General features: G+C 41.7%; 1 protein-coding gene across 5 annotated transcripts in view; it reads left to right on the top strand.

The window, feature by feature from the left end:
- Positions 1 to 27,207, top strand: part of LOC124144228 (calcium permeable stress-gated cation channel 1-like) — an 88,481-nt gene that overhangs the window by 30,650 nt on the left and 30,624 nt on the right. For all 5 annotated transcript variants that reach the window (XM_048390098.1, XM_048390096.1, XM_048390099.1 and 2 more), the window contains exons 2-3: positions 19,335 to 19,496; positions 26,395 to 26,477. In XM_048390098.1, coding sequence (XP_048246055.1) covers positions 19,371 to 19,496; positions 26,395 to 26,477 — 209 coding nt within the window. In that variant the 5' untranslated portion in view covers positions 19,335 to 19,370. The remainder of the gene's footprint in view (positions 1 to 19,334; positions 19,497 to 26,394; positions 26,478 to 27,207) is intronic.

Below are 27,207 nucleotides of genomic sequence, written 5' to 3' on the forward strand. Positions count from 1 at the left end.
TCTGGGTTAAGCGCCCCTCATGCTTTTTTCTCCCTGCAGTATTTTATTGTACATGCACCACTCATAATTTATACTCCTGCAGTGTTTAATTGTACATGCACCCCTCATAATTTATACTCCTGCAGTGTTTAATTGTACATGCACCCCTCATAATTTATACTCCTTCAGTGTTTAATTGTACATGCACCCCTCATAATTAATACTCCTGCAGTCTTTAATTGTACATGCACCCCTCATAATTTATACTCCTGCAGTGTTTAATTTTACATGCACCCCTCATAATTTATACTCCTGCAGTGTTTAATTGTACATGCATCCCTCATAATTTATACTCCTGCAGTGTTTAATTGTACATGCACCCCTCATAATTTATACTCCTGCAGTGTTTTATTGTACATGCACCCCTCAATATTTATACTCCTGCAGTGTTTTATTGTACATGCACCCCTCATAATTTATACTCCTGCAGTGTTTTATTGTACATGCACCCCTCATAATTTATACTCCTGCAGTGTTTTATTGTGCATGCACCCCTCATGGTTAATACTCCTGCAGTCTTTAATTGTACATGCACCCCTCATAATTTATACTCCTGCAGTGTTTAATTTTACATGCACCCCTCATAATTTATACTCCTGCAGTGTTTAATTGTACATGCATCCCTCATAATTTATACTCCTGCAGTGTTTAATTGTACATGCACCCCTCATAATTTATACTCCTGCAGTGTTTTATTGTACATGCGCCCCTCATAATTTATACTCCTGCAGTGTTTTATTGTACATGCACCCCTCATTATTTATACTCCTGCAGTGTTTTATTGTGCATGCGCCCCTCATGGTTAATTCTCCCTTCAGTGTTTTATTCAATCTCATTAAAATCAGATCTTACCACTAAACAAAGATGTCAGGATATCCCATCAGGGGTCACTTCAGAACGACCTTTCATCCGTCCAATCAGAGCATCGCTTACCAGATCATGAAAGTGACAGTCGGAATGTGATTTCTAATCATTCAACCTCAAAAACTTTAACACAAGGTATTCCAAACGATAGTTACTGGCTTAACGACTGAATCCATACAATCTAGACCATCTATTAGCCATTCCAGAATGTTCTTTTGTTTAGGTTTCCAATTTGTAATTGCAAATTTGTCAAAATATGTTTCAAAGTGTAGTTGCCAATTTTAAATTAGTGCTGTAAAGCACGAGAAATCTGCCTTCTGATTGGCTAATGTCGACTTCTTGTCAGTCATTCCATTGGTCAGTCAAAGTTCGCAAAAGGTCGGTCTGACGTGACCTGTAATGGGACGTCCTCAGCTCTTTGTTTGGCGGGAGCGAGAACTAAGATCTGATTTTACTGAGATTGGTGTTTTATTGTACATGCGCCACTCATGGTTAACTCTCCTGCAGTGTTTCATTGTAAGATAAACGACCATGAGTTGTTTCTTTCTTAAATTTATGTCATTTAGGTACAGGACCGCCTCTGTGGTGAAGTAGATCGACCACATGTCTGGATAGCATGAAGGTCATTGGGTTGATGCCCTGGACACATCATATCAAACAATGTTTTAAGATGGTACTTGTTGTTACCCTGCCTGGTATTCGGCATTAAGGGAGTCAGTATACTGTGTCTGAGTGGGATGTCAATGTTAACCAGCAGCATGGTATTTCAATGGGCTAGCACTATTAGTCGTAATAAAAAAAAAAAAATCTGCAAAACTCTAATCGGACAATTTATTACGTTTTGTCCTTAAATCAACATAATCAAATTTTAAAAAATATTAATATTTTTTTATTGATCGTGTTGATGGCATGCCTTTTATAAACCTGACATGGCCATACCCTATGAAATAAAATGCTAGATCCCGAAGAGATAACTAGAAGTTTGATTAACTTGATCATTCATGAATCCCGGTATAATATTTACTACAAATATAACAAAGATGACCATGTGGACCAAGTGAGCAGCAATATGCCAGTCCTGCCAAAAATGGTGGAGGGAAGGTCGGGTAGCCAGTGGTTAAAGCGTTCGCTCGTCACCCCGAAGACCCGGGTTCGCTTCCCGAAATGGATACAATGTGTGAAGCCCATTTCTGGTGTCCCCTGCTGTGATATTGCTGGAATATTGCTAAAAGCGGTGTATAACCATGCTCACTCACCAAAAATGGTGGACGCTGTTGATGATCTTAGTCAACAAATACAGTGTTATGATGGTTATGTTATGTTCTGGTCCAGTACTGGAGTAATTCTAATCAACATTCCAGTACATTTTCAGCATTATCAAGAAATTATTCTGAAATTATGAGCCTGTATGAGAAAAGTATCATGCCCTTTTGAATTGCTGAATGGTTGGGTTTATAGAGCTCTAGAAAGCAGTTTGTCTGTGGAGGAGTGAAATCGTCACTACGGTGGGTCTGTTTCACTCCCAGATGAAATTAGGACATTGATTTTGTGTCCCATGAGACAGCTGAATACAGCTCTAAATGATATCATAAACACTGATCACAGCTCTGCGCTGCGCAGACAAGACATAGGATGGCTTGTGGAATAATGTTGGATTCTCTGCAACACAGATGTGCAAGTTTGGCAGTTTGAGGCTTGCCAGACGTGCTGAATCCAGTGAGATGTCCATCAGTTCTGCGTGGAGAGTCTTGTTATAGAACTTAACATTGTTATGCTGCTTGATCAAACTTGTATTCTGGGAAAGTTGGCAAAAAGGGAAAATGGATTGGAACAAAATGTCCACACTACAACTTATGTAAGGGATGATAAATTTGTTTTTGCAAGATTGATGAAATAAGAGGTCATCTATTAAACAAGTGGTAAAATTGTATTCATCATGCTAAGAGATTTGAATTGTTCCCCTATTTGCATCAGTATTTTTCCAAAGGGCTAGTTAGAGTTAGTGAGTGAATGTACCAAGGAAAATTCCAGCCAAAATATGGTGTCCTGTTAACAATCTCGCCAACATGGTTTACGCAAACGGTTCACAGCGTCATCAACAATCCATGCCATGACACATAGACAGGTTTCTCATTGCTTTGTATCATTTTGCTGATCTGGAATTACGTACAGGATATTTTGCTGATGTGTGCACTTTTTGACCGGCCAATTTTTCTCCTGTGGTTGACTTAGGATGAGCTTGACCACTGTAATGGCCTCTACAGGTACACTATCTTACATCTTTCTGTGCAGACGAGTCACGTCGGCTAAAAGGCAAATTAACGTGAGGTTTGTTTAAACTTTGACTAAACCCTACGAGGAACCCTGACTGTAACCAGTTATTTCAACTACTAAATCAACCAATCACGCCTTGTGTTGATTCTGGAGACAGCGCTTGCCCGCATATCTTGTTTTCATTTCGAGAGTTTTATGGTGTAACTTTGAGGTGTAGTGAAATTTTAGAATAGTTTTTTTAGAAATGTAATTATGTAGGAATAAACACACTGGGAACAGGAAGTGATAAGAACTTGGCTGATTTAAGTTCAACCCTTCAGGCACCTAGCTGTTACGACCAGCAGTGTCTTCTTTACAGTTTACATTGTTAGATTGTTCACCATATGGATTTAATTACCAGTTGAATACTAGACAAAGGCCCATCTGGGAATTAACTACCTATACAAGTCAAGTTTCCACTCTTGCCGAGCTAGGCTGGAATTTTGTGGCTCGATCATAGCGTCATCAGTTGCTATTACAAGTTATGTCCCTTCCGTTGACCTGTCAAGTTCCAACTATCATATCACTTGCATTTGTTTCAAACAAAATGGCAGCACCCAGTCAAGATGATCTGATCAATAGTCAAAATCTATAATGTTATAAAATGTGTCTTAACTCACATAAAATTACTTGATCACCTTGATTAAAAAACATTGAAAAGATTTGGAAAATAGCCGTTGACTCCTAGTTGATTGTACATCTGCTCTGCAAATCCTGCAATCGACCAAAATCATACAGCAGTTTACGTATCAGATGTCGATTACATTACACGATTTTGATTGGACTATTAATAGATTCGTTAGTCCAGCCAAAACATAACTCTGAAATTCCAGCCTAGTTCGGCAAGGGTGGAAACTATACTTTCAAAGTCAGTTAACGCCCTTTCCTCAGGAAGATGGATTGTATTGGGGTGACTGCAAACACAGTCTGTGACCATAGCCGGGTGGATTTCTACCAGGTGTTACTGCATACACTGCCGGCCAATGTATCTGACATTCTTGATTCTGATCTGTGATTGACAGTTTGTCTAATTCATGAGCAGTGCTGTAGCCAGCCCAGATTCTTCATAGAAAACAGTTTTATTTGAATCAAGTTGGGGACAAGTGATACTTGTACAAATATTTGCTCCCCTGTCAAAAAAAGTTAACTACGGCCTTAATGAGTGTGTGAGTTAAAACTTTAGGTTGCATCGGCCTTGTTTCAGTCATGTTATTGTTGTGGTCTGATGTTGAATGAATCAATTAATGCTGTAATTCAATCACAGAATACAGCACAAATTAACCTGATGATGTTATGTCTGTATAAGAGTTGATCATTTTAGCCTTCAATTAAAGATCAGCCCTGACTGGTAGGTTGCCAATCTCTTATAACTGCAGCAGCCAGACAATCAGCAGAGAGAGATCAGTCAAGCCAAGTATGTTTATTACCAGAAGTTAGCTGTTATCAATTTTTCGGGAGGCAAACCAAGATTGTTTGAGGCATTGTTGTAAAATGTACTTGCAAGCAGCAAGAAGGAATATGGCAGCCTGTTAAATACAGTGACCAGTGTATTGAACTGTAAATATGTATGCAGGCTTGTATATGTGGGCACTCCATCAAGGTCCTAATTGAAGATTGAAACTTAAAACAGCCTTTAGTGTTCTGAATTCTGAGTGAATCACTTGGAATCCTTATCCTGTTAACATTTATTATTATATCCGGCAACCAGTATCTGATTGGCCAATTGCAACAATGTCCTGTAAAACCCCATTCAAGTCAGCTGTTCGGCCTGTAGGGCGAAAACGTTGCCGCAGTGCAAACAGTTTGTGTTTGTGGTATGGCAAGTTCGGTTAAGAACATTAGCCCTTACTGCTAGAATATTTTCATCAATTATTGTATTGTTGAAGTACACATTGTGCTCACAAGTGCATAATTATCTGCTTTAGCTTCATTGAGTTTGTCACGCTGTGTCTATAAGGGGAGGTAACCCTTTTCATCCTGATTTCGTTTATTCTCCAGAGACTTGAACATTATAGTTACTGTGATTCATCACTATTTCACTAAATAGAAATTGCTGTGTAACGGGAGTAGTGATAAATGTGTTTCATGTGTCAATAGCAGGGTGTATATGGCCTTACAAGTTGACAGTTCTTGTGCATCCTGAGTGATGGCGATACATTAACTTGCTGTGTTGTCTAGCTATATGTTGCAAGATCACAAATAATGATCATCGATGGCACCTCAACCTTTGTGAACAATAACATGAATATATGTATAGAGATATGTGTATCTTTCATTGAATATTGTGCTTAATAATCATATTTTTTTTATCTGTTGAATGCCGTATTTGATATGGTTTTTAGATAACAACTGATTTGGTCCAAATAGTAGGTCATATCCTGCATGACATATCCCTATGTGAGAGGGGATATGTCTCTCATGCTGAGAGTGAGACTCTCTCAAGTTACTTAGTAGCTAAGGTGGCATGGAGGTTTCGGAGTTTGAGTCCTGCTGTATTAAACATCTGACAAGTTAAAATCCAAAATGTGTGCCAACTTCATTTTTTACACAACAAATATGTGTTAAAGAGTATCCTCTTCACTTCTCTTACTTGCTGACGCCATTTTGTAGCAGACCTAAGAAAACATCATGTCATATTAATGCAGTTTCTGATTGGTTGCAAGCCATTCTATTCCATATTAAACTTCAGAAACTAGTTTGCAACCTTATTTTTTAATGTTCACACACACAAACCTGTGTTTGTTAACATAAATCAGCAAATCTAACTTTGTCATGTGAAGCCACTTTTAGTTTACATAACCAAATAGGATCATACTTGATCACTTAATTACATGAGTATAGTAGTGAACAGGGTGCGGATTTCCCATTGAGCGGACTGCTCTGGTGTAGGTTGTAATCGCCTTGGTAGAGTTGAGATGGGATGAGAGTGGAATAGGGTGAATGTCTCTTGTAAGAGAGACTAGTAATAAATATTCATGATCCATATACTATAAATCGTGAAATTAATGCGTCTCCAAAAGAATGCGACGGCTGGCCCCTAGTCAATAATGCGACTCAATATGAATGCGACACCTCCTCCTCTCAAGCATCAGTGGATTTATACCTAAAGAAAATGTCAGGTTTACAGGAGAATCCTCACCCTCATCCAACCTTACATTAATCCAATCACACACCAAATAGTACCGCTCATTAGCACTGATCAGAATAATTCCGCTAAAACAATACATGAGCGCTGGCTTGTGTCGGCCTTTGACGCAGTCGCAAAGAACAAAGACACCGTCTTGCGTGGGTGTCTGTCTGGACTTGCAGGTGTGATCAGTGATGACCTAAGTGTGTAGAACTCTTGTCTTGACCCCAGCAGTGACAATTCACAGGATGTTATTACTGTTTGAATGGCATTGTTTATATACTTGTTACAAGTGTTGCTCAATAAACAGTGATGTGGAATACATAGTTGTTTGTTTTCAGCGTATGTCTGAGTTGGTATTTCTGCTACCCAAAATGTCTTATTGTTGATATGAATGCGTTGTTTAATAATGGGAGCAAAGGCCACTCGCATTTTTCGCATTTAATTCATGCTCACGTTAATTTCAAGATTTACAGTATATATATAAGACTCCTTGCAGGGTGTGATTTCCCATTGATCAGACTGCTCTGGTGTAGCTTGTAATGGCTTGTGCAGCCCAAGTTAATAAGCTGACTGCACTGTGTGTAGACAGTAAAATAGTCCACAAACAGGCTAATAAATATCACTTGCTTCAAATTTATACCATGCATACAAGATCCAAACATTGAAATACAATTACTTTCACTTCGCATGATGCTCCTGTTTACATCTTGTTTAGGTACACACTTCATCGCCAATCAGGGCTTTATGCACATTCATATTTCCAGGAATGTATGTGTAATGCAGGCCGATGAATTTATCTGTTGTGAAGTCTGTTGTTAAATGCAGCCTGCACTTGGTGCAGAGGAGATTTTTTTTTTTTTAAATGTCACCCTGGTGAACTCTAAACACTATCAAATGGCTTATCATTCTTATCAGTGTTAGAAACTGCCACTAGCTAGTCCTGTAGTCCTTGCCAAACCCGCCAATAGTTAAGGTATCATAAGGACTAGTAGAAATTTGCCATTTTTAAGAGTTTTGCTATATGTTATCATTATAAGGACAGGTGGACTAAATATGTTAGTTTCTCCCCCTGCTTATTGATATATTCATGATCATGGTATATGGTGCTGTGTGTTTAAGGTACAGGACTATCATGTTGGTGTGTAACAGGTTGTGGATCAGTCAGTACATGAAGAGGTGCTCTATGTGATGGATCTGTTTTCCACTGATGCATATGTAACTTGTGGAATGCAAGCACTTTGCTAGTTAGCATGTGGTTGCATGATATATATTGAAGAACTGCAGTCTAAACCACAAGCATGTCAACTAAACAACCATAGATACTGGAAGAATATGGTAAATTAAAAAATAAATTAATCAACTTGCATACATGGTGTGATGTGTAGAGGCAGGAATGACTAGGATTAAAGGGAAAATCTTGTATCAATATGATAGAGTATCCCAGGAGATGAAGTCTGACATCCAGATGCCATTATGTTGTTGACATGTAATGCTGGGAACATAAACAGTAATGACACAGTGAAAGGCCGAACAAAAGCCTCAAGCCTCAAGCCTCAAGCACCCCAACAACATTTCAATATGACCATGTTGACCAGTGCCCACTGACCACTGGTCACCTATGCCCTGGCACGTGCAGAAGGCCAGCAATGTATGCTGGACAATTACTACATGGCCCCTTGTCTTTATTACCAAGAAATGGATTTGGATGAAAGAACACAAGCTTTGTGGCCGATCAATACAGGTTCTGACTTTTTGGAAGAAATCTACTCGTCTTGGTAATGAAGCTGGTGTTTCCGGCTCTATCAGCTCTATCGGAGACTGTGTCATGTAAACGTCTTTATATACTGAGCAAATCATGGCAAGAGATTCATTCGCAAGAAAAGTAATTGCATGAATTTCCCTCGTGTGACATGAAATTATGTTTTATGCTACTGCTGGAGCCATTGGCATTCACCATCAGTGGCTAGAATGAAGAAGAGTCTCTCCACTAGCCATTGCAGAATTCAGAACAAGAGGAAGTAATGACGACCGTGTCATTGATACCTCTCCTGGGACACACGAGGGGAAGAGTTATTGCCCCTGACTGATTGTTGCATCGTTTGGTAAACAAGACATTTGAGGTTCTCAGCTGATGATATTAGACATTAGAGCCTTTATTTGTGTGTGGCAATCAGGTTTTGCTTGACTGATGTAGCTGCTTGCTACCATGATGAACCTTCGCTGATACTCTGTCATTGAAACTTTGCTGATGCTCTGTCATTGAACCTTTGCTGATGCTCTGTCATTGAACCTTTGCTGATGCTCTGTCATTGAACCTTTGCTGATGCTCTGTCATTGAAACTTTGCTGATGCTCTGTCATTGAACCTTTGCTGATGCTCTGTCATTGAAACTTTGCTGATACTCTGTCATTGAAACCTTGCTGATGCTCTGTCATTGGACCTTTGCTGATGCTCTGTCATTGAACCTTTGCTGATGCTCTGTCATTGAACCTTTGCTGATGTTCTGTCATTGAACCTTTGCTGATGCTCTGTCATTGAAACTTTGCTGATGCTCTGTCATTGAACCTTTGCTGATGCTCTGTCAATGAAACTATGCTGATGCTCTGTCATTGAACCTTTGCTGAAGCTCTGTCAATGAAACTTTGCTGATGCTCTGTCATTGAACCTGTGCTGATGCTCTGTCATTGAAAATATGCTGATGCTCTGTCATTGAACCATTGCTGATGCTCTGTCATTGAACCTTTGCTGATGTTGTCATTGAAACTTTGCTGATGCTCTGTCATTGAACCTTTGCTGATGCTGTCATTGAAACTTTGCTGATTCTGTCATTGAAACTTTGCTGATGCTCTGTCATTGAAACTTTGCTGATGCTCTGTCATTGAACCTTTGCTGATGCTCTGTCATTGAACCTTCGCTGATGCTCTGTCATTGAAACCTTGCTGATGCTCTGTCATTGAACCTTCGCTTATGCGCTGTCATTGAATCTTGCTGATGCTCTGTCAATGAAACTATGCTGATGCTCTGGCAGTTATGTTTGACTTGAGAGATATAGGTGTTTAATGTCAACATGGTCAAGTTTGCTGATAGTGTGGCAGTGATAAGTGTGTACTTGACAGCTGTGAAGCTAAAAAAGGCTAAGTAAGAATAAGACATACAGATGAACAACTTCTTTAACAAAATTAGTAGCAGCATTTCGCTGTAGGTTCTAACACTGTTATCAAGCAAGTGATCATTGTGATAGGTGTTCCTTTTGAAGCTGAAACACCGCTGAGGCTGTGTCAGTTACTGTTTTCTTGACAGTAATAGGTGTTCTCTGCAAACTAAAACTTTCCTGGCAAGAAGTATTGCTAATTGATTATTATATTTTGTCATGAAATAAATTCATAAGCCCATGTTTTTGGAAAACATGAATCAGGGTTTTATGCGACGCACAAATGTGTGTCCAGTACTCCCAAATAAAGGGAATGGAAGCTGAAAAAAAATATTACTAGTACTGAGTCACAAGGACGCACAGTTATATTCATTGTACCTATTGTACCTACAGCACATCAACAGTTGTTACGGTTGTCTATTTCATCCCTTAATCATGACCACTGTCCACATGATCATTGATTCATTTCAGGTTCTCGTGTAAGTATGAAAACGTACAGTACACTACACCATTTCATTACTTTACAGGATCCTCATATTCTGAGCAAGGTCCCTAAAATTGGGGGACCCATGGACCCCCACTTCTGTAAGTCAAGGTAAAACCCTGACACTGATCCTTATTGAAATTGAGATTTTTCAGTCATTTTGGCTTTGTTTGGTTGTTGGACTAGTTCAAATTGCCACCCCCATCAATAGTCCAGCTATATGACAATGGCCTGTAAATAATCACACCTGGATCAGACAAACCTCTGACTGATATTATGAACATCGTCCCATGCCACCGTGGTACGTTAGACACACAATCTATCGAGTCACCAAGCCTGACCTCCTCATGTATACAGTCACCTCACATGACCAGCATGACTTACTTGGGAGCCCTAATCTTAACCCAGAGTCTCATTATAAAGGTGCATGCATTTTGGAGAAAGTGGATTGTCTATTAGGGAACAGAAATATCTTGGTTCTGGATGCTTCAATATAAGATAGATAGATCCGGTTTTCTTTTCCTTCATTTGAGTAGTAAACATGTGTGGTATGTCAGCCAGGTGATTAAAACGTTTTCACGTCATGGGTAGGACCAAGGATTCTCCATGTCATTACCATGATTAAGGGTATACTGTTTAAAGCCCATTCTTGGCATCTGCCATGGGATATTGCTTGAATATTCCCCCAAGCAATGAAGAATTATGTTCACACGTGCATTCAATATACATGTATATCTGCAGTAAACATATTTCCATATATCCATTTACCATGTTGAGTTACTGATGGCGTTGCCATTAATATAACAGGTAATGAGCTTGCCTGTGTATGTAGCATTGGAGCTTGGTGTATCATTGTCTACTGGGCTAAGTATGACCTATTGATTGTCCTGCAATAGTCAAGCAGCTCCACCAACTGTACAATAACCAGAGCAGCAGGCAATTGATTGATTGGCCACTAAGTGCGGTACGTGGTTGCCTCCAGCACTATAATGGTCACTGGAAGTGTTTTGTAATGGCCAATCAATTGGAATTACCTCACTCGCCCGAACCTTCCCCAGGAACTGTGTGATGTGAAAGATACTGTGTTGCTGTCAGGGTCTTGTTGGAAAGAGGAAATAAGTCTTGTGTAACTAATTGTCATCAGATCAGAAGGTGAGGTGAAATTGGGTTTAACTGCACTTGTATAGCAACATTAGGATCATGTCTGTATGTGTGGCTGCTTATACTAGAGTGGACTGATGCTGGTGTAATAGTGCTAGCTCACTGAGATACCTACTGCAGTTTAACATGGGCACCCCACTCTGACACAGTATACTGAGCTGATCTTGTTTGTCGTCTTAATGCCCAGCAACAAAAAATGGTAACATGTACCATTTAGAAACGTCTTTTGATATGTTGGCCCATTTCTGGTGTCCCCCGCCGCGATATTGCTGGAATATTGCTAAAAGCGGCGTAAAACCATACTCACTCACTCACTGATATGACGTTGCCAGGAATTCAGGCACCGACCTGTGCTTCTGGCAAATGCTCTATCTGTTCGACCATGGAGGTAGTTCTTATCAGGGCTCACCTGCACAAAGTGATTTTAGCGATAGGCTTAAGACAGTCTTAGCGCTAAGATAGCTTTGTGTAAGTGGCCCAGGTAGGATGTAAACTGTCTGTAAGGCTGTAACTAATAATCAATATGATAGATAGGTTTGAGTATCAGTCTACGTTTTATTTCTTCCATACTCGGTAATGTTATTTTCCTGTGTAGAATTCATTCTTCCTTCATATGCTACAAGTTACTATTGTCCTTTGTACATCCAACAAGTCCAAGTAAAGTTGAATATGATTACATTTATAGAGTATGAAATATTATTTTCCTGAGTTCTTGGCCTTATTGGATGTTATTTTCCTGCATACATTGCAACTATTATAGAATGTTATTTTCCTCAAGAAAATATTTTTCAAATAACATAGAATGACTATTTCTTGTGGAATCTGAAATGTCTTTTTACTTTCCTCACTACACACAGATAGGAAATTGTATTGTTCGAGCAAACTGGAGTGTTGATTTTGTGTATTCAGGAATGATTTTGCTTTCAACAGTTCAGGTCTCCCATAGACATGATAATGATAGACCGCAGAGTTATGTCTAGCTCAGAAGGAAATATATTTCTCCATAGACCATGGTAGACCATAATAGACCATGGCCACACAAGGGCCTTGTTTCACTTAGCCATCTCAGCACAGCAACTATTGTCAGTCTATGTTAAAGTTTGGTAGCCACAATTTCATATAGCGATAAGATCGCTGTCTGGAACTTGGCCAAGCACAGTTATTTGTCTTCGTGGTCTTGGTGTTATATTCCTGCTTTCACTGGATCAGGTCTACTTCTGACTGAGATTTATAGAGATGGTGAAACTTCATTTTGTTCTCAGACATGAATGCAGTGCTAGAGACTTGGAGACTTGAAAGTCGTCATGCTCCAAGTTTTGTATGTTCATTTTGATGATGGTGCCCTGATAACCATTAGTTCCAAGTGTCTGCCCATATTGGATGCTGAGAACAGTGTAATGATGAAGAAGAATGTCATGTAGTGCAATCTGAGCTGTGCTGTGCCCACGGCATTGGAAACTAAATGGCGATGGACAAATTAGGTTCAGATTGCTGTGGGGCACTGGAGCAAGCAGATCCATTCTTCATGACTGTTTTCTATTGGTAATGTGTCTGAGAAAGTTGCACTCAGAGAAACGTGAAGTGTAATTTCATCTATGGATGTTTGTCATCAAGGAACTCCTGAAAGATCTGTGGCTGTGTGTGAGGGTGTTACATTGATCATGTTGAGGGAGGTTGATGGTACTGAGAAACTGCAGAGTAAATGACAGGTATGGTTTCAGATTCAATCAATAGTTGCAGCCTTTACTGACCGGGCTAATGAAAAATTATCTTAATTAATTTTTTCAGCTGCATCCTCTCAATGTTTGTTTTCAGTCTGACAATTTTTGTTGCAATTACTGTGATTATTCTCAAGCCAATACCCCTTCACCAAAACCTAAACTTCACTCAAATGTTTTTACTGTGTAAACAAGAGGTCAGTATGAATATTTATGACTGAATTTCACAGGATTATATTGCTTGGGTGATTATACATGGTCACAACATCTGCAGCATGTCTGTTGTTCAGATGCATCTGACTTAGATAATGTAAATATGATAAGGATATATACATGGTCACAACATCAGCAACATGTCTGTGATGTTCAGAGGCATCTGACTTAGATAATGTAAATATGATAAGGATATATACATGGTCACAACATCTGCAACATGTCTGTGTTGTTCAGAGGCATCTGACTTAGATAATGTAAATATGATAAGGATATATACATGGTCACAACATCTGCAACATGTCTGTGATGTTCAGAGGCTCCCAGCTGGAAGTCCACTTTGTAATGGATTATGTATGAGCTGCTGAGTTCTCCAGCAATTCCCTTTGGATGGTGGTCGGTCGGGCCCAATTTGACATGACTGATTGTAATGAACATTTAATGTCATCGAGCACACATCTAACATTGGCTTCCCCTCCAGAGACTACATGCTCCTCATTATGCCAGCCATTGGTCACTTCATACACCTATTGATTGACCATCTGCTTCCTGAAAGAGGGTCAGTATGGACTTATGGTTTCATGAGGTACAGGTGCCACAGTGTTGAGGTTCTGTAATCAGACAAAGGAACATGTATAAGACATACTGTAATTACGTATTGGATGCCCCTGTGAAGACCCCTGTTAGAATTCAGGTCCTCAGCAACCCATACTTGTCCCCTGTGAAGATTCGGGTTAGAATTGGCCTTCAGCAATCCTATGCTTGTTCCCCATGAAGACCTGGGTTAGAATTGGTCTTCAGCAATCCTATGCTTGTTCCCCGTGAAGACCTGGGTTAGAATTGGTCTTCAGCAATCCATGCTTGTTCCCCGTGAAGACCTGGGTTAGAATTGGTCTTTAGCAATCCTATGCTTGTTCCCCATGAAGTCCTGGGTAAGAATTGGTCTTCAGCAATCCTATGCTTGTTCCCCATGAAGACCTGAGTTAGAATTGGTCTTCAGCAATCCTATGCTTGTTCCCCATGAAGACCTGGGTTAGAATTGATCTTCAGCAGCCCATGCTTGTCCCTCATGAAGATCCAGGTTAGAATTGGTCTTCAGCAACCCATGCTTGTCCCCCATGAAGATCCGGGTTAGAATTGGTCTTCAGCAACCCATGCTTGTCCCCCATGAAGATCCAGGTTAGAATTGGTCTTCAGCAACCCATGCTTGTCTCCCATGAAGATCTGGGTAAGAATTGGTCTTCAGCAACCCATGCTTGTCTCCCATGAAGATCCGGGTTAGAATTGGTCTTCAGCAACCCATGCTTGTCCCCCATGAAGATCCAGGTAAGAACTGGTCATCAGCAACCAATGCTTGTCCCCCATGAAGATCCGGGTTAGAACTGGTCTTCAGCAACCCATGCTTGTCCCCCATGAAGATCCGGGTTAGAATTGGTCTTCAGCAACCCATGCTTGTCCCCCATGAAGATCCGGGTTAGAACTGGCCTTCAGCAACCCATGCTTGTCCCCCATGAAGATCCGGGTTAGAATTGGTCTTCAGCAACCCATGCTTGTCTCCCATGAAGATCTGGGTAAGAATTGGTCTTCAGCAACCCATGCTTGTCTCCCATGAAGATCCGGGTTAGAATTGGTCTTCAGCAACCCATGCTCGTCCCCCATGAAGATCCAGGTAAGAACTGGTCTTCAGCAACCAATGCTTGTCCCCAATGAAGATCCGGGTTAGGACTGGTCTTCAGCAACCCATGCTCGTCCCCCATGAAGATCCTGGTTAGAATTGGTCTTCAGCAACCCATGCTTGTCCCCCATGAAGATCCGGGTTAGAATTGGTCTTCAGCAACCCATGCTTGTCCCCCATGAAGATCCGGGTTAGAATTGGTTTTAAGCAACCCATGCTTGTCTCCCATGAAGATCCGGGTTAGAATTGGTCTTAAGCAACCCATGCTTGTCCCCCTTGAAGATCCGGGTTAGAACGGGTCTTCAGCAACCCATGCTTGTCCCCCATGAAGATCTGGGTTAGAACTGGTCTTCATTAACCCATGCTTGTCCCCCATGAAGATCCGGGTTAGAACTGGTCTTCATTAACCCATGCTTGTCCCCCCCTGTGAAGATCCAGGTTAGAACTGGTCTTCATTAACCCATGCTTGTCCCCCATGAAGATCTGGGTTAGAACTGGTCTTCATTAACCCATGCTTGTCCCCCATGAAGATCTGGGTTAGAACTGGTCTTCATTAACCCATGCTTGTCCCCCCCTGTGAAGATCCGGGTTAGCACTGGTCTTCATTAACCCATGCTTGTCCCCCCCTGTGAAGATCCGGGTTAGAACTGGTCTTCAGCAACCCATGCTTGTCTCCCATGAAGATCCGGGTTAGAATTGGTCTTAAGCAACCCATGCTTGTCCCCCATGAAGATCCGGGTTAGAATTGGTCTTAAGCAACCCATGCTTGTCCCCCTTGAAGATCCGGGTTAGAACGGGTCTTCAGCAACCCATGCTTGTCCCCCATGAAGATCCGGGTTAGAACGGGTCTTCATTAACCCATGCTTGTCCCCCATGAAGATCCGGGTTAGAACTGGTCTTCAGCAACTCATGCTTGTCCCCCATGAAGATCAGGGTTAGAACTGGTCCTCAGCAACCCTTGCTTGTCATAAGAGGCGACTAAAGGGACGAGGTTGTCAAGCTTGCTGGTTGATTGCATTTCATTGTATCCGAGTTACATTGATCCATGCAAATGATGTCAGTCACTATATTATCTGGCCTAGACTTGCTATTTACAGGCCAATGTCATATAACTGGAATAGTGCTGCATTGAACAATAAAAAAACAAACATACATACTGGATAGATTTGTTTTTCTTTGTGTTATGTATTAATACTGCAGTCAGCAATTTTCCAGCTATATGACAGCAATGTGTTAATAATGGAGTGTGGACCTGACAATCCAGTGATTTACATCAAGAGAATTGATCCACATGAGTGAGACTTGCAGGTGAGGTCACATTGACTTTCAAATCCCCTCCTGCCAAATCCTAATGTTGGTGACTGATGAAGATGCTATTTCTTTACAATATGTTGTTTTATTTCTTACTTTTATTATGATTATTTCAATGAGAGAATTACCAAACATATTCCCATCAACTGTAACAGCTAGACATTACCATTTGTATGCAAACCATAAGCCTTCATTAGCTGTTGTCATCTCATCATCAAACCTGTCAAGGTTAAGCTCTTGGATGTCAAATCATCTTTGCCAAAAACGTCCGTGAGTGCTCCAATATCAAAGGATGGGTGAAGGGTTTGACATCTTTTATGGATCAATATATAGGCTATTGATGTATTCATACACACGTTTTTTTGTGTGAAAAGGCTTAATGCGATAGAGGTATCAATTAGAAAATTGAGACCTCATTTTCGCCACTCAGAATTAATTCTGGATAATTCTGAAGAACTTTTGATCGCCGCCTTTCTAAGGAATGACCTCACTGGCGTAAAACATTATTGAAAAAGGAACATAAGGTCTGCGGGATGAAAGTACTATTAATTAACAATACCCCTCCTTGTATCAATGTACAGGTAGGGCTTTTAAGGCAGAAGCGGAAGATGTCCCATGAAACGTTAATGTTCTTGAAGGAAATACCCGTCCCCTTGATGATGAGGCATGGGCAGGACAAAGCCTGGTCTAGACTCACTTTATTTTATCTCAAAGAATGAGTATGTGGCTTGGCTGCTGCTGCTGATCTTGTGGAATAAAGAACTGGGGACTGAGTCTGTCTGAGACTTGTTACAAGATACTGTGCTAGAGTTAGTTTAACGGGGTAATTACTGGGAATGTAAGCTGACAATCAATACTCCTTTATCAGATGTGACAAAGCCAGTGATTTGTGCAGGTAGTCCAGATTACAGTGAAACACTGATGAAAGACAACGAAGTGATACGTAATCAGAATCACTGTCATCAGCATGATGAGGGAAGTGTAGGATTTGTTGGCTTGGTTCATCATCAGGGTTCATTGTGGATGAAGATGTGTGTATTTTCCCTGGGGATGGCAGTCCCAACTCCTTTGTAGTATTGTCACATCATCATGCATTCAGACTGGAAAAGGAAGGGCTGTGGCTTTGGAGAACATATTTTTCAGTAGGGTCGTCAAGATTTAGGATCAGATGTCTGAATTTTTATGAAAATCATACTCAGTGAAACCTTGAATTGAGGGCAGCAATGCTTATTGTGAAATGGTCTGGAGTAACTTGTTTTCGGATGAACGAGTCGTGGGTGTGTAGTAATGTCCCTTTTGTATTGCCATTACCAAAAGAAGTGCACTGGAAGTGTGTGAGTGAGTGAGTTGGGTTAAACGCCACTTTTAACAGTATTCCGCGGCGTCTCAGCTTAATGTGGGAGGAAAGCCCAAAGTGATGCAGGTCTAAGACGTTTACCACTTCGGTGAAACCCACGAGCACGGGTATGGTGCTGACAAACCTAGAAACATAATTGGGGCAAACCGGGATTCGAACCCACAATCATAGGTTTCTGGCTTGCCCAAGGGACGCAACTCTGCACAGCGAATCGCGGCGCCTTAGACGACCGGGCCACCCGTGCCCCCTTCACTGGAAGGCTGGAATTTCCAACTAACAGGGGCTGGACTAACAAGGTTTTACTATATAGTTATGAAGCATTGTTACGTTGTAACTTGTTGAAGATCATGAGCATTAAGGTCGGGACTGAAGTCTGTAGTCTAAAATTTGCAGTCTGTCACAATCTATAAAGGACTGATTACATTGTCATTGAGACCTTGAGGTTTCACATTCTGTATATGTATAGTAAAATATTATATATATTATAATTATATATTGTAAAATCCTCAAAACTGCTACTTGGTTTGATAATCAAGAAGATTCATTTCTCATTAGGACCAGTGTTTAGTTTTTTAGGATAGACCATAAATAATCTTTTGAAAACATCAACCAGATCACATACAATCATTTTGTTGAATGCTTTCAGAATAATATGGTCCGGTTTGATTCTATTGAAGTTCTATTTTCATAGACAAGAGGATTGCCTGGGTATTCATTTGATTCTGACTTTCACCATACCTCAGAAAGTAAGAAACAACAACGCTTGGGTTAATCAGTTTTATTAGAAATATCCTCAGATTTGTTCGGTATATCCGGCTTCTGTTGTCTGTTTTTCGTCCATTACTGCATCATTGTCTGCCATCACGGTCATGGCCCCAGACAGGTGTTGGTGGATTATGATGGGTTGAAGTAACACACTGTTCTGTTTCTGTAGCAACAAGCTATGTTCTGCCTACAACTAGTTCAAGAACACTGATGATAAGGATGACAATTTATAGTGTGATACATGTGAACATGATGAATATACACAACTCTGTTTAATATGTTATGATTGGAATATGGTCTTCTCATTGTCTTTGGATTTCATCACAGAAACAGTGGCCATTCACTTCAAGTGGTCAATCTCAGATTTATGATGCTAACAACCTTGGAACATGAGATTATGTACGTTTGATGTCCCTATAAGGAGAAAGGGAACTTTGTTCAGTTCTGTACTCAAACTGGTTTGCAATACAAACTAAAAGAAACTAAGTTTAGTAAGACTGGGTACCGCAGAACATGGCGCATGGTATATTTTCTCCATCCACCATGTCTGATCTCATACGACGTCTCTACTGCATTTGTATGTTGGTATTTCAGATGACTGATCTTGTATTTCTGCCAGGGTGTTCTTGGTGCTTTTGTATTTTGCAGTCAGGATGTTTGTGATGTTCTTGTATTACAGCCGGGATGTTCTTGATGTTCTTGTGTTACAATCAGGGTGTTCTTGGTGTTCTGGGGCGGTTGGGTGATTAGTGATTAAAGCATTCACTCGTCTCGCCGAAAACCTGGGTTTCATTCCCGACATGGGTACAATGTGTGAAGCCTATTTCTGGTGTCTCCACCGTGTTATTGCTAAAACCGAAGTAAAATCTCACTCACTCACTCACTCACTCACTCACTCACTCACTCACTCACTCACTCACTCACTCACTCACTCACTCACTCACTCACTCACTCACTCACTCATCCACCCACTCACCCACTCACTCACTCTTGGTATTCGTGTATTGCAGCCAGAGTGTGCAGCAGGAAATGCTTACCCTTGTCATGAACACCTGGTGTCTTCACTGATTTTCAGTGATCCATTCATATAATTTTCGCCACTATTTTGCCAATAAGCCATTGTGTACTTTATCTTCTTTTACTCGTATTGCAGCATCAGTAGAGTGCTTGATGTTCTTGAGGTGACAAGATGATGAAGTCGCCTGCAGACGAGTGCAGTACTCACCACTCCGCCAACCACACGGTCACCTACATCCTGTATGCAGAGTATGCTGGGATACCCGACAACTTAATCATCAATGTCATAGCGTGGCTGGTAAGTAGTGAGAAACAACTGGATGGCCAGGTACAAGTACAGTCAAGTCCCATTAATCCGACATGGTTGGTTGCGTATGATTATGTCAGATTAATAAAAAATCAGACAACTTCATGATAGATAACGATACAAACACGTGTAATAAAAAAAGTGAAAAATAAAATATTCATATTGTTATGTTACATTGTTAACGGAATATGTTTTCTAATCATGCAAACTCTAAAGCTTAACACAAAACTACAGTTACGAGCTGTATGACTGATTTTAAATATTTAAAAAAAGCATAGTCAGGAATGGAAGTTTTCAGTTTGAAACTAGTGCCGCAAAGCTCAAGAAAGCTGCTTTCTTTATGGCTAATGTCGACTTCCTGTTAGTCATTTCAGTAGTCAGTCAAAGTTCACGAAAGGTGACTTGTAATGGGATGTCCTCAGAGGTAGCATGAACTTGTATCTGATTTTAATGATATTGAGGTAATCTAAGCATGTGATTGTTTACTTAAAGCATTAATTGTTTATTGTTAAGCGAGTTTATCTCTGCAGCGTTGTAATATGTAGCTACCAGCCGACTTGTCTCGCTTCAAAAAACATGGGGCTGTGTACTCGTGGGCAGATGACCACGGAGTTCACTGATCACTGTGTCGGATTAACGAGACTGAATTAGCTGTGTCAGAGTCGGAGAGCGAGACTGTCGGATAAACGGGTCTAAATAGCACTGATTTAATTGGTTCCCATCATTAGTGACAGATAAAGCCGGTTGTCGCATTAACGATTGTCGGATTAACAAGACTTGACTGTACTGTATTCGCTGTCGTACGTGCCCTGCTTCAATAACTGCCTCCTGACCAACTTCTGGACCAATCCATCAGAAGCATAGAAGGGGTAGTTGCCTGGTAACTATTATTGAAAACGTTTTAGTTTCATCAATGTTGAACTGTTTGTACTACCACTAGGTCTCTGAAAATATATTTGACTTGTTTATGGCTTTAATAAGTGCTCCCAGGATGCTTTTTACGTCAAATACGGTATCAGAATTCCACCTCTACCTCTGTTAGTGATTCATATTCTGATTCTGGGTATCAATTTTCAAGTAACGTTTGCAAAGTGCTACCTCACCCTATCATATGACATAGTAATCTGATGGCATTATACATTTCCTCTTATGAAGTTCCAATGGTTTTTTAGGTCTCTCACAGTTACTCAAGTCCGGATTAAATACCTGAAGCCATAGTTTCTTATTGTTGTTATTGCATTACACACGTCCGGTTTGAAGTTCGAAGACATCTCACATGTTGTCTTACCAATCACAACAAGCTGAGATGAGTATTAAATCAAACAATGCAGCTAAAGTTTGTTTTTGCTGTGATTTTTTTTTATGTGAGAATAATGCCAGATCTGTGTACGATATGTTTTTTCACAACCTGAACGAAGGGCAGAATGGTTTTGATCACATGCAGCCAGATACAATGAACATAATTGTTTTACAAATACACACACGTGTACTTCGACTTGGAATTAAATCTCATCAGTTTATTTGTAACTTTATTTGCTTTAACGCGCTTTTGGGGGAAATTCTTCATGCATTTTTGGGAGCCAAGGTTTACCCCTCGGTGCATCTGGAGTAGCGGTACATCGAGGAGCATTAAGTCGAGGGATCACTGTATCACTAGAAAGAGACTAAATTGACCAGTCTGGCAAGTTAAACTCAGACTGGTTGACAGAAAATGACTACATGTCAGTTGGGCTTTCACTTCACTTGTATCCCAATGCTTTTCCCGATCAGGTGGTTACCATAGTGACCTCAACTCCGTGGAATGCCCATGATGTCAATCACTGGCTGTGTAAAGGGTGGCATGATGGGGCCAACAATCACTGTATCAAATTATCAATGCATATTTGAAAATGGAATGATTATGTGTTTGGATATAAGCTTAACATGCTAAATTTAATATTTTAGATATGAGTGAGTTGGGTTTAACATCACTTTGAACAGTATTCCAGTTATATCACAGCATGTCAGCTTAATGTGGGAGGAAAGCCCGAAGTGATGTATGTCTCAGACGTTTACCACTTTTAATGAAACCCATGAGCTTGGGGCACACCAGGATTTGAATCCACAATCATAGGTTTCTGGCGTGCCCAAGGGACACAACTCTGTTTTATGATGTCAATGAATATGGCACTCTGAACAATATCTGTTTTTCAGCTGACCTTTATCAACAATTCCCTGTCATCAGCTCCTCTCATCTAACCCCAGAAGCTACTATGTGTGGATGGTGAGGACAGTCCTCTCCCATCCGGCTATTATGATGTGTAATGTCCTCTCAACTAACCCCAGAAGCTACTATGTGTGGATAGTGAGGACAGTCCTCTCCCATCCGGCTGTTATGATGTGTAATGTCCTCTCAACTAACCCCAAAAGCTACTATGTGTGGATAGTGAGGACAGTCCTCTCCCATCCGGCTGTTATGATGTGTAATGTCCTCTCAACTAACCCCAGAAGCTACTATGTGTGGATAGTGAGGACAGTCCTCTCCCATCCGGCTGTTATGATGTGTAATGTCCTCTCAACTAACCCCAAAAGCTACTATGTGTGGATAGTGAGGACAGTCCTCTCCCATCCGGCTGTTATGATGTGTAATGTCCTCTCAACTAACCCCAGAAGCTACTATGTGTGGATGGTGAGGACAGTCCTCTCCCATCCGGCTGTTATGATGTGTAATGTCCTCTCAACTAACCCCAGAAGCTACTATGTGTGGATAGTGAGGACAGTCCTCTCCCATCCGGCTGTTATGATGTGTAATGTCCTCTCAACTAACCCCAAAAGCTACTATGTGTGGATAGTGAGGACAGTCCTCTCCCATCCGGCTGTTATGATGTGTAATGTCCTCTCAACTAACCCCAGAAGCTACTATGTGTGGATAGTGAGGACAGTCCTCTCCCATCCGGCTGTTATGATGTGTAATGTCCTCTCAACTAACCCCAAAAGCTACTATGTGTGGATAGTGAGGACAGTCCTCTCCCATCCGGCTGTTATGATGTGTAATGTCCTCTCAACTAACCCCAAAAGCTACTATGTGTGGATAGTGAGGACAGTCCTCTCCCATCCCGCTGTTTGATGTGTAATGTTGAACCGCCGATACATGGGGATTCTGAATAGGTCCCCAGCAACCTATGCTGGTTGTAAGAGGTGACCCTGTGAAGATTCAGGGTTACACAAGGTCCCCAGCAGGCTATGCTTGTCATACAAGGCGGCTTGGATCTGGCTCTGAGACTTCATTGCCTAGCCTAGATTCAATTATCTACAAGTCACCAATATGTTATGTTACTGGAATATTGCTAAATCTGGTGTAACCCTGTGGGAAATCCGGGTTCGAGTAGGTCCCCGGCAACCTATGCTGATGATAAGAGGCAACCCCTTGAGGATTCACGGTTAGAATAGGTCCCCAGCAACCTATGCTGGTTGTAAGAGGTGACCCCCGTGGCGATTCTGGGTTAGACAAGGTCCCCAGCAGGCTATGGTTGTCGTACGAGGCGACTAAATGGATCGGGCTCTCAGACTTCATTGCCTAGCAAGGATTCAATTATCTACAAGTGACCAATATGTAGCTGGAATATTGCTATTTCTGGTGTAATCCTGTGGGAAATCTGGGTTAGAATAGGTCCCCAGCAACCTATGCTGGTCATAAGAGGTGACCATGTGGCGATTCTGGGTTAGAAAAGGTCCCCAGCAACTTATGCTGGTCATAAGAGGCGACCCGTGGAGATTCTGGGTAGAATTGGTCCCCAGCAACATATGCTTATTGTAAGAGGTGACCCTGTGGTGATTCAGGGTTAGAATAGGTCCCCAGCAACCTATGCTGGTCATAAGAGGCGACCCCGTGTCGATTCTTGGTTAGAATAGGTCCCCAGCAACTTATGCTGGTCATAAGAGGCGACCCGTGGAGATTCTGGGTAAGAATAGGTCCCCAGCAACTTATGCTTATCGTAAGAGGCGACCCCATGGAGATTCTGGGTAGAATAGGTCCCCAGCAACTTATGCTTATTGTAAGAGGCGACCCGGTGGAGACTCTGGGTTAGAATTGGTCCCCAGCAACTTATGCTGGTCATAAGAGGTGACCCGTGGAGATTCTGGGTAGAATAGGTCCCCAGCAACTTATGCTTATCGTAAGAGGCGACCCCGTGGAGATTCTGGGTTAGAATAGGTTCCCAGCAACTTATGCTGGTCATAAGAGGTGACCCGTGGAGATTCTGGGTAGAATAGGTCCCCAGCAACTTATGCTTATCGTAAGAGGCGACCCCGTGGAGATTCTGGGTTAGAATAGGTCCCCAGCAACTTATGCTTATCGTAAGAGGCGACCCCGTGGAGACTCTGGGTTAGAATAGGTCCCCAGCAACTTATGCTTATCATAAGAGGCGACCCCGTGGAGATTCTGGGTTAGAATAGGTCCTCAGCAACTTATGCTTATCGTAAGAGGCGACCCGGTGGAGATTCTGGGTAGAATAGGTCCCCAGCAACTTATGCTTATCTTAAGAGGCGACTCCGTGGAGATTCTGGGTTAGAATAGGTCCCCAGCAACTTATGCTTATTGTAAGAGGCGACCCCGTGGAGATTCTGGGTAGAATAGGTCCCCAGCAACTTATGCTTATCGTAAGAGGCGACCCCGTGGAGATTCTGGGTTAGAATAGGTCCCCAGCAACTTATGCTTATCGTAAGAGGCGACCCGGTGGAGATTCTGGGTAGAATAGGTCCCCAGCAACTTATGCTTATCGTAAGAGGCGACTCTGTGGAGATATTGGGTTAGAATAGGTCCCCAGCAACCTATGCTGGTCATAAGAGGCGACCCTGTGGAGATTCTGGGTAGAATAGGTCCCCAGCAACTTATGCTTATCGTAAGAGGCGACCCCGTGGAGATTCTGGGTTAGAATAGGTCCCCAGCAACTTATGCTTATCGTAAGAGGCGACCCCGTGGAGACTCTGGGTTAGAATAGGTCCCCAGCAACTTATGCTTATCATAAGAGGCGACCCCGTGGAGATTCTGGGTTAGAATAGGTCCTCAGCAACTTATGCTTATCGTAAGAGGCGACCCTGTGGAGATTCTGGGTAGAATAGGTCCCCAGCAACTTATGCTTATCGTAAGAGGCGACTCCGTGGAGATTCTGGGTTAGAATAGGTCCCCAGCAACTTATGCTTATTGTAAGAGGCGACCCTGTGGAGATTCTGGGTAGAATAGGTCCCCAGCAACTTATGCTTATCATAAGAGGCGACCCCGTGGAGATTCTGGGTAGAATAGGTCCCCAGCAACTTATGCTTATCGTAAGAGGCGACCCCGTGGAGATTCTGGGTTAGAATAGGTCCCCAGCAACTTATGCTTATCGTAAGAGGCGACCCGGTGGAGATTCTGGGTAGAATAGGTCCCCAGCAACTTATGCTTATCGTAAGAGGCGACTCTGTGGAGATATTGGGTTAGAATAGGTCCCCAGCAACCTATGCTGGTCATAAGAGGCGACCCTGTGGAGATTCTGGGTAGAATAGGTCCCCAGCAACTTATGCTTATCGTAAGAGGCGACCCCGTGGAGATTCTGGGTTAGAATAGGTCCCCAGCAACTTATGCTTATCGTAAGAGGCGACCCCGTGGAGACTCTGGGTTAGAATAGGTCCCCAGCAACTTATGCTTATCATAAGAGGCGACCCCGTGGAGATTCTGGGTTAGAATAGGTCCTCAGCAACTTATGCTTATCGTAAGAGGCGACCCTGTGGAGATTCTGGGTAGAATAGGTCCCCAGCAACTTATGCTTATCGTAAGAGGCGACTCCGTGGAGATTCTGGGTTAGAATAGGTCCCCAGCAACTTATGCTTATTGTAAGAGGCGACCCTGTGGAGATTCTGGGTAGAATAGGTCCCCAGCAACTTATGCTTATCGTAAGAGGCGACCCCGTGGTGATTCTGGGTTAGAATAGGTCCCCAGCAACTTATGCTTATCGTAAGAGGCGACCCCGTGGAGATTCTGGGTTGAATAGGTCCCCAGCAACTTATGTTTATCGTAAGAGGCGACTCTGTGGAGATATTGGGTTAGAATAGGTCCCCAGCAACCTATCCTGGTCATAAGAGGCGACCCTGCTGGTTAGAATAGGTCCCCAGCAACTTATGCTTATCGTAAGAGGCGACCCTGTGGAGATTCTGGGTTGAATAGGTCCCCAGCAACTTATGCTTATCGTAAGAGGCGACTCTGTGGAGATATTGGGTTAGAATAGGTCCCCAGCAACTTATGCTTATCGTAAGAGGCGACTCTGTGGAGATATTGGGTTAGAATAGGTCCCCAGCAACTTATGCTTATCGTAAGAGGCAACCACATGGTGATTCTGGGTTAGAATAGGTCCCCAGCAACTTATGCTTATCGTAAGAGGCGACCCTGTGGAGATTCTGGGTTAGAATAGGTCCCCAGCAACTTATGCTTATTGTAAGAGGCAACCACATGGTGATTCTGGGTTAGAATAGGTCCCCAGCAACTTATGCTTATCGTAAGAGGCGACCCTGCGGAGATTCTGGGTAGAATAGGTCCCCAGCAACTTATGCTTATTGTAAGAGGCAACCACATGGTGATTCTGGGTTAGAATAGGTCCCCAGCAACTTATGCTTATCGTAAGAGGCGACCCTGCGGAGATTCTGGGTAGAATAGGTCCCCAGCAACTTATGCTTATTGTAAGAGGCAACCACATGGTGATTCTGGGTTAGAATAGGTCCCCAATATAGTTGGCGGTCAGCCCGATGACGTGAAAGTAAACTGTTCATCAATCACTGGATTGTCTTGTCCAGACTTGAATGCACATACATTCACATATATAACACACAGACTATGGTGTAAAACAACACTCACTCACTCACTCCCTCACTGTCTCAGGTGCTGTTGTTGCTGTTCACCATACTGAGGAAGATAGCCTGGGACTACGGCCGCATCGCTCTCATCAGCCGCACAGAGGAGAAGTAGGTCACGACTGTCTTATGTCATCATGACAAACCAGTGTTCATTGAGTTTTTGTAGTTATTGAATTATGGCCATTTCTATCTAATTGGTTATTACTGTTCATTATTACTGTTATTACTGCTAGTTGTATTTGGTTTTCATTTGAATATTGTGATGCACTTATATTCTCATAGCTGTGAAATATTGTTTGTTGTAAAATCTTATTGTACTTTTTTGATAATGTCAATTCACTGCTTAGCAAAATAGACATAGAAAAAGTGGTTAATGCTTTAAATATACTGTAAACATTCAGCTAACATCTCGATCATTGAAATAGGCTATTAGTATTTGCCACTGTCAAGCTAAACAAAACTTGGTTTGAATTTTAGGCATGGTTTGCCAATAACCATAATAAGATCAGAAACAGTTGTAGAATGTTAATAATTAGCATTGCTTTTGCACAATGCCATTTTATAGTATTTGTCAAAGTGCATATATCCTATGTAGACTCAGTTCATTTGTCATGGCTGACCGTCTGCTTATCTTACAGCTAGGACCTACAGTTATCATTGTGATGTTGAAAAAAATGATTCAGTTGAATAATATGGAAGTGGATATTAATACTTATGTTGAGAATAAGAATGTTGGAAATATCGACCTCATTGAAAAAATGGCAAAATATATTCAAAACACTTTTTTGTGTATATTATTTTTTCTCGTTTCAACAACATGTTCAAGTTTCATGTTTTT

This window comes from Haliotis rufescens, unplaced genomic scaffold (genome assembly GCF_023055435.1).
Source record: "Haliotis rufescens isolate VD_foot unplaced genomic scaffold, xgHalRufe1.0.p SCAF_82, whole genome shotgun sequence".
In the NCBI taxonomy this organism is placed as follows: domain Eukaryota; kingdom Metazoa; phylum Mollusca; class Gastropoda; order Lepetellida; family Haliotidae; genus Haliotis; species Haliotis rufescens.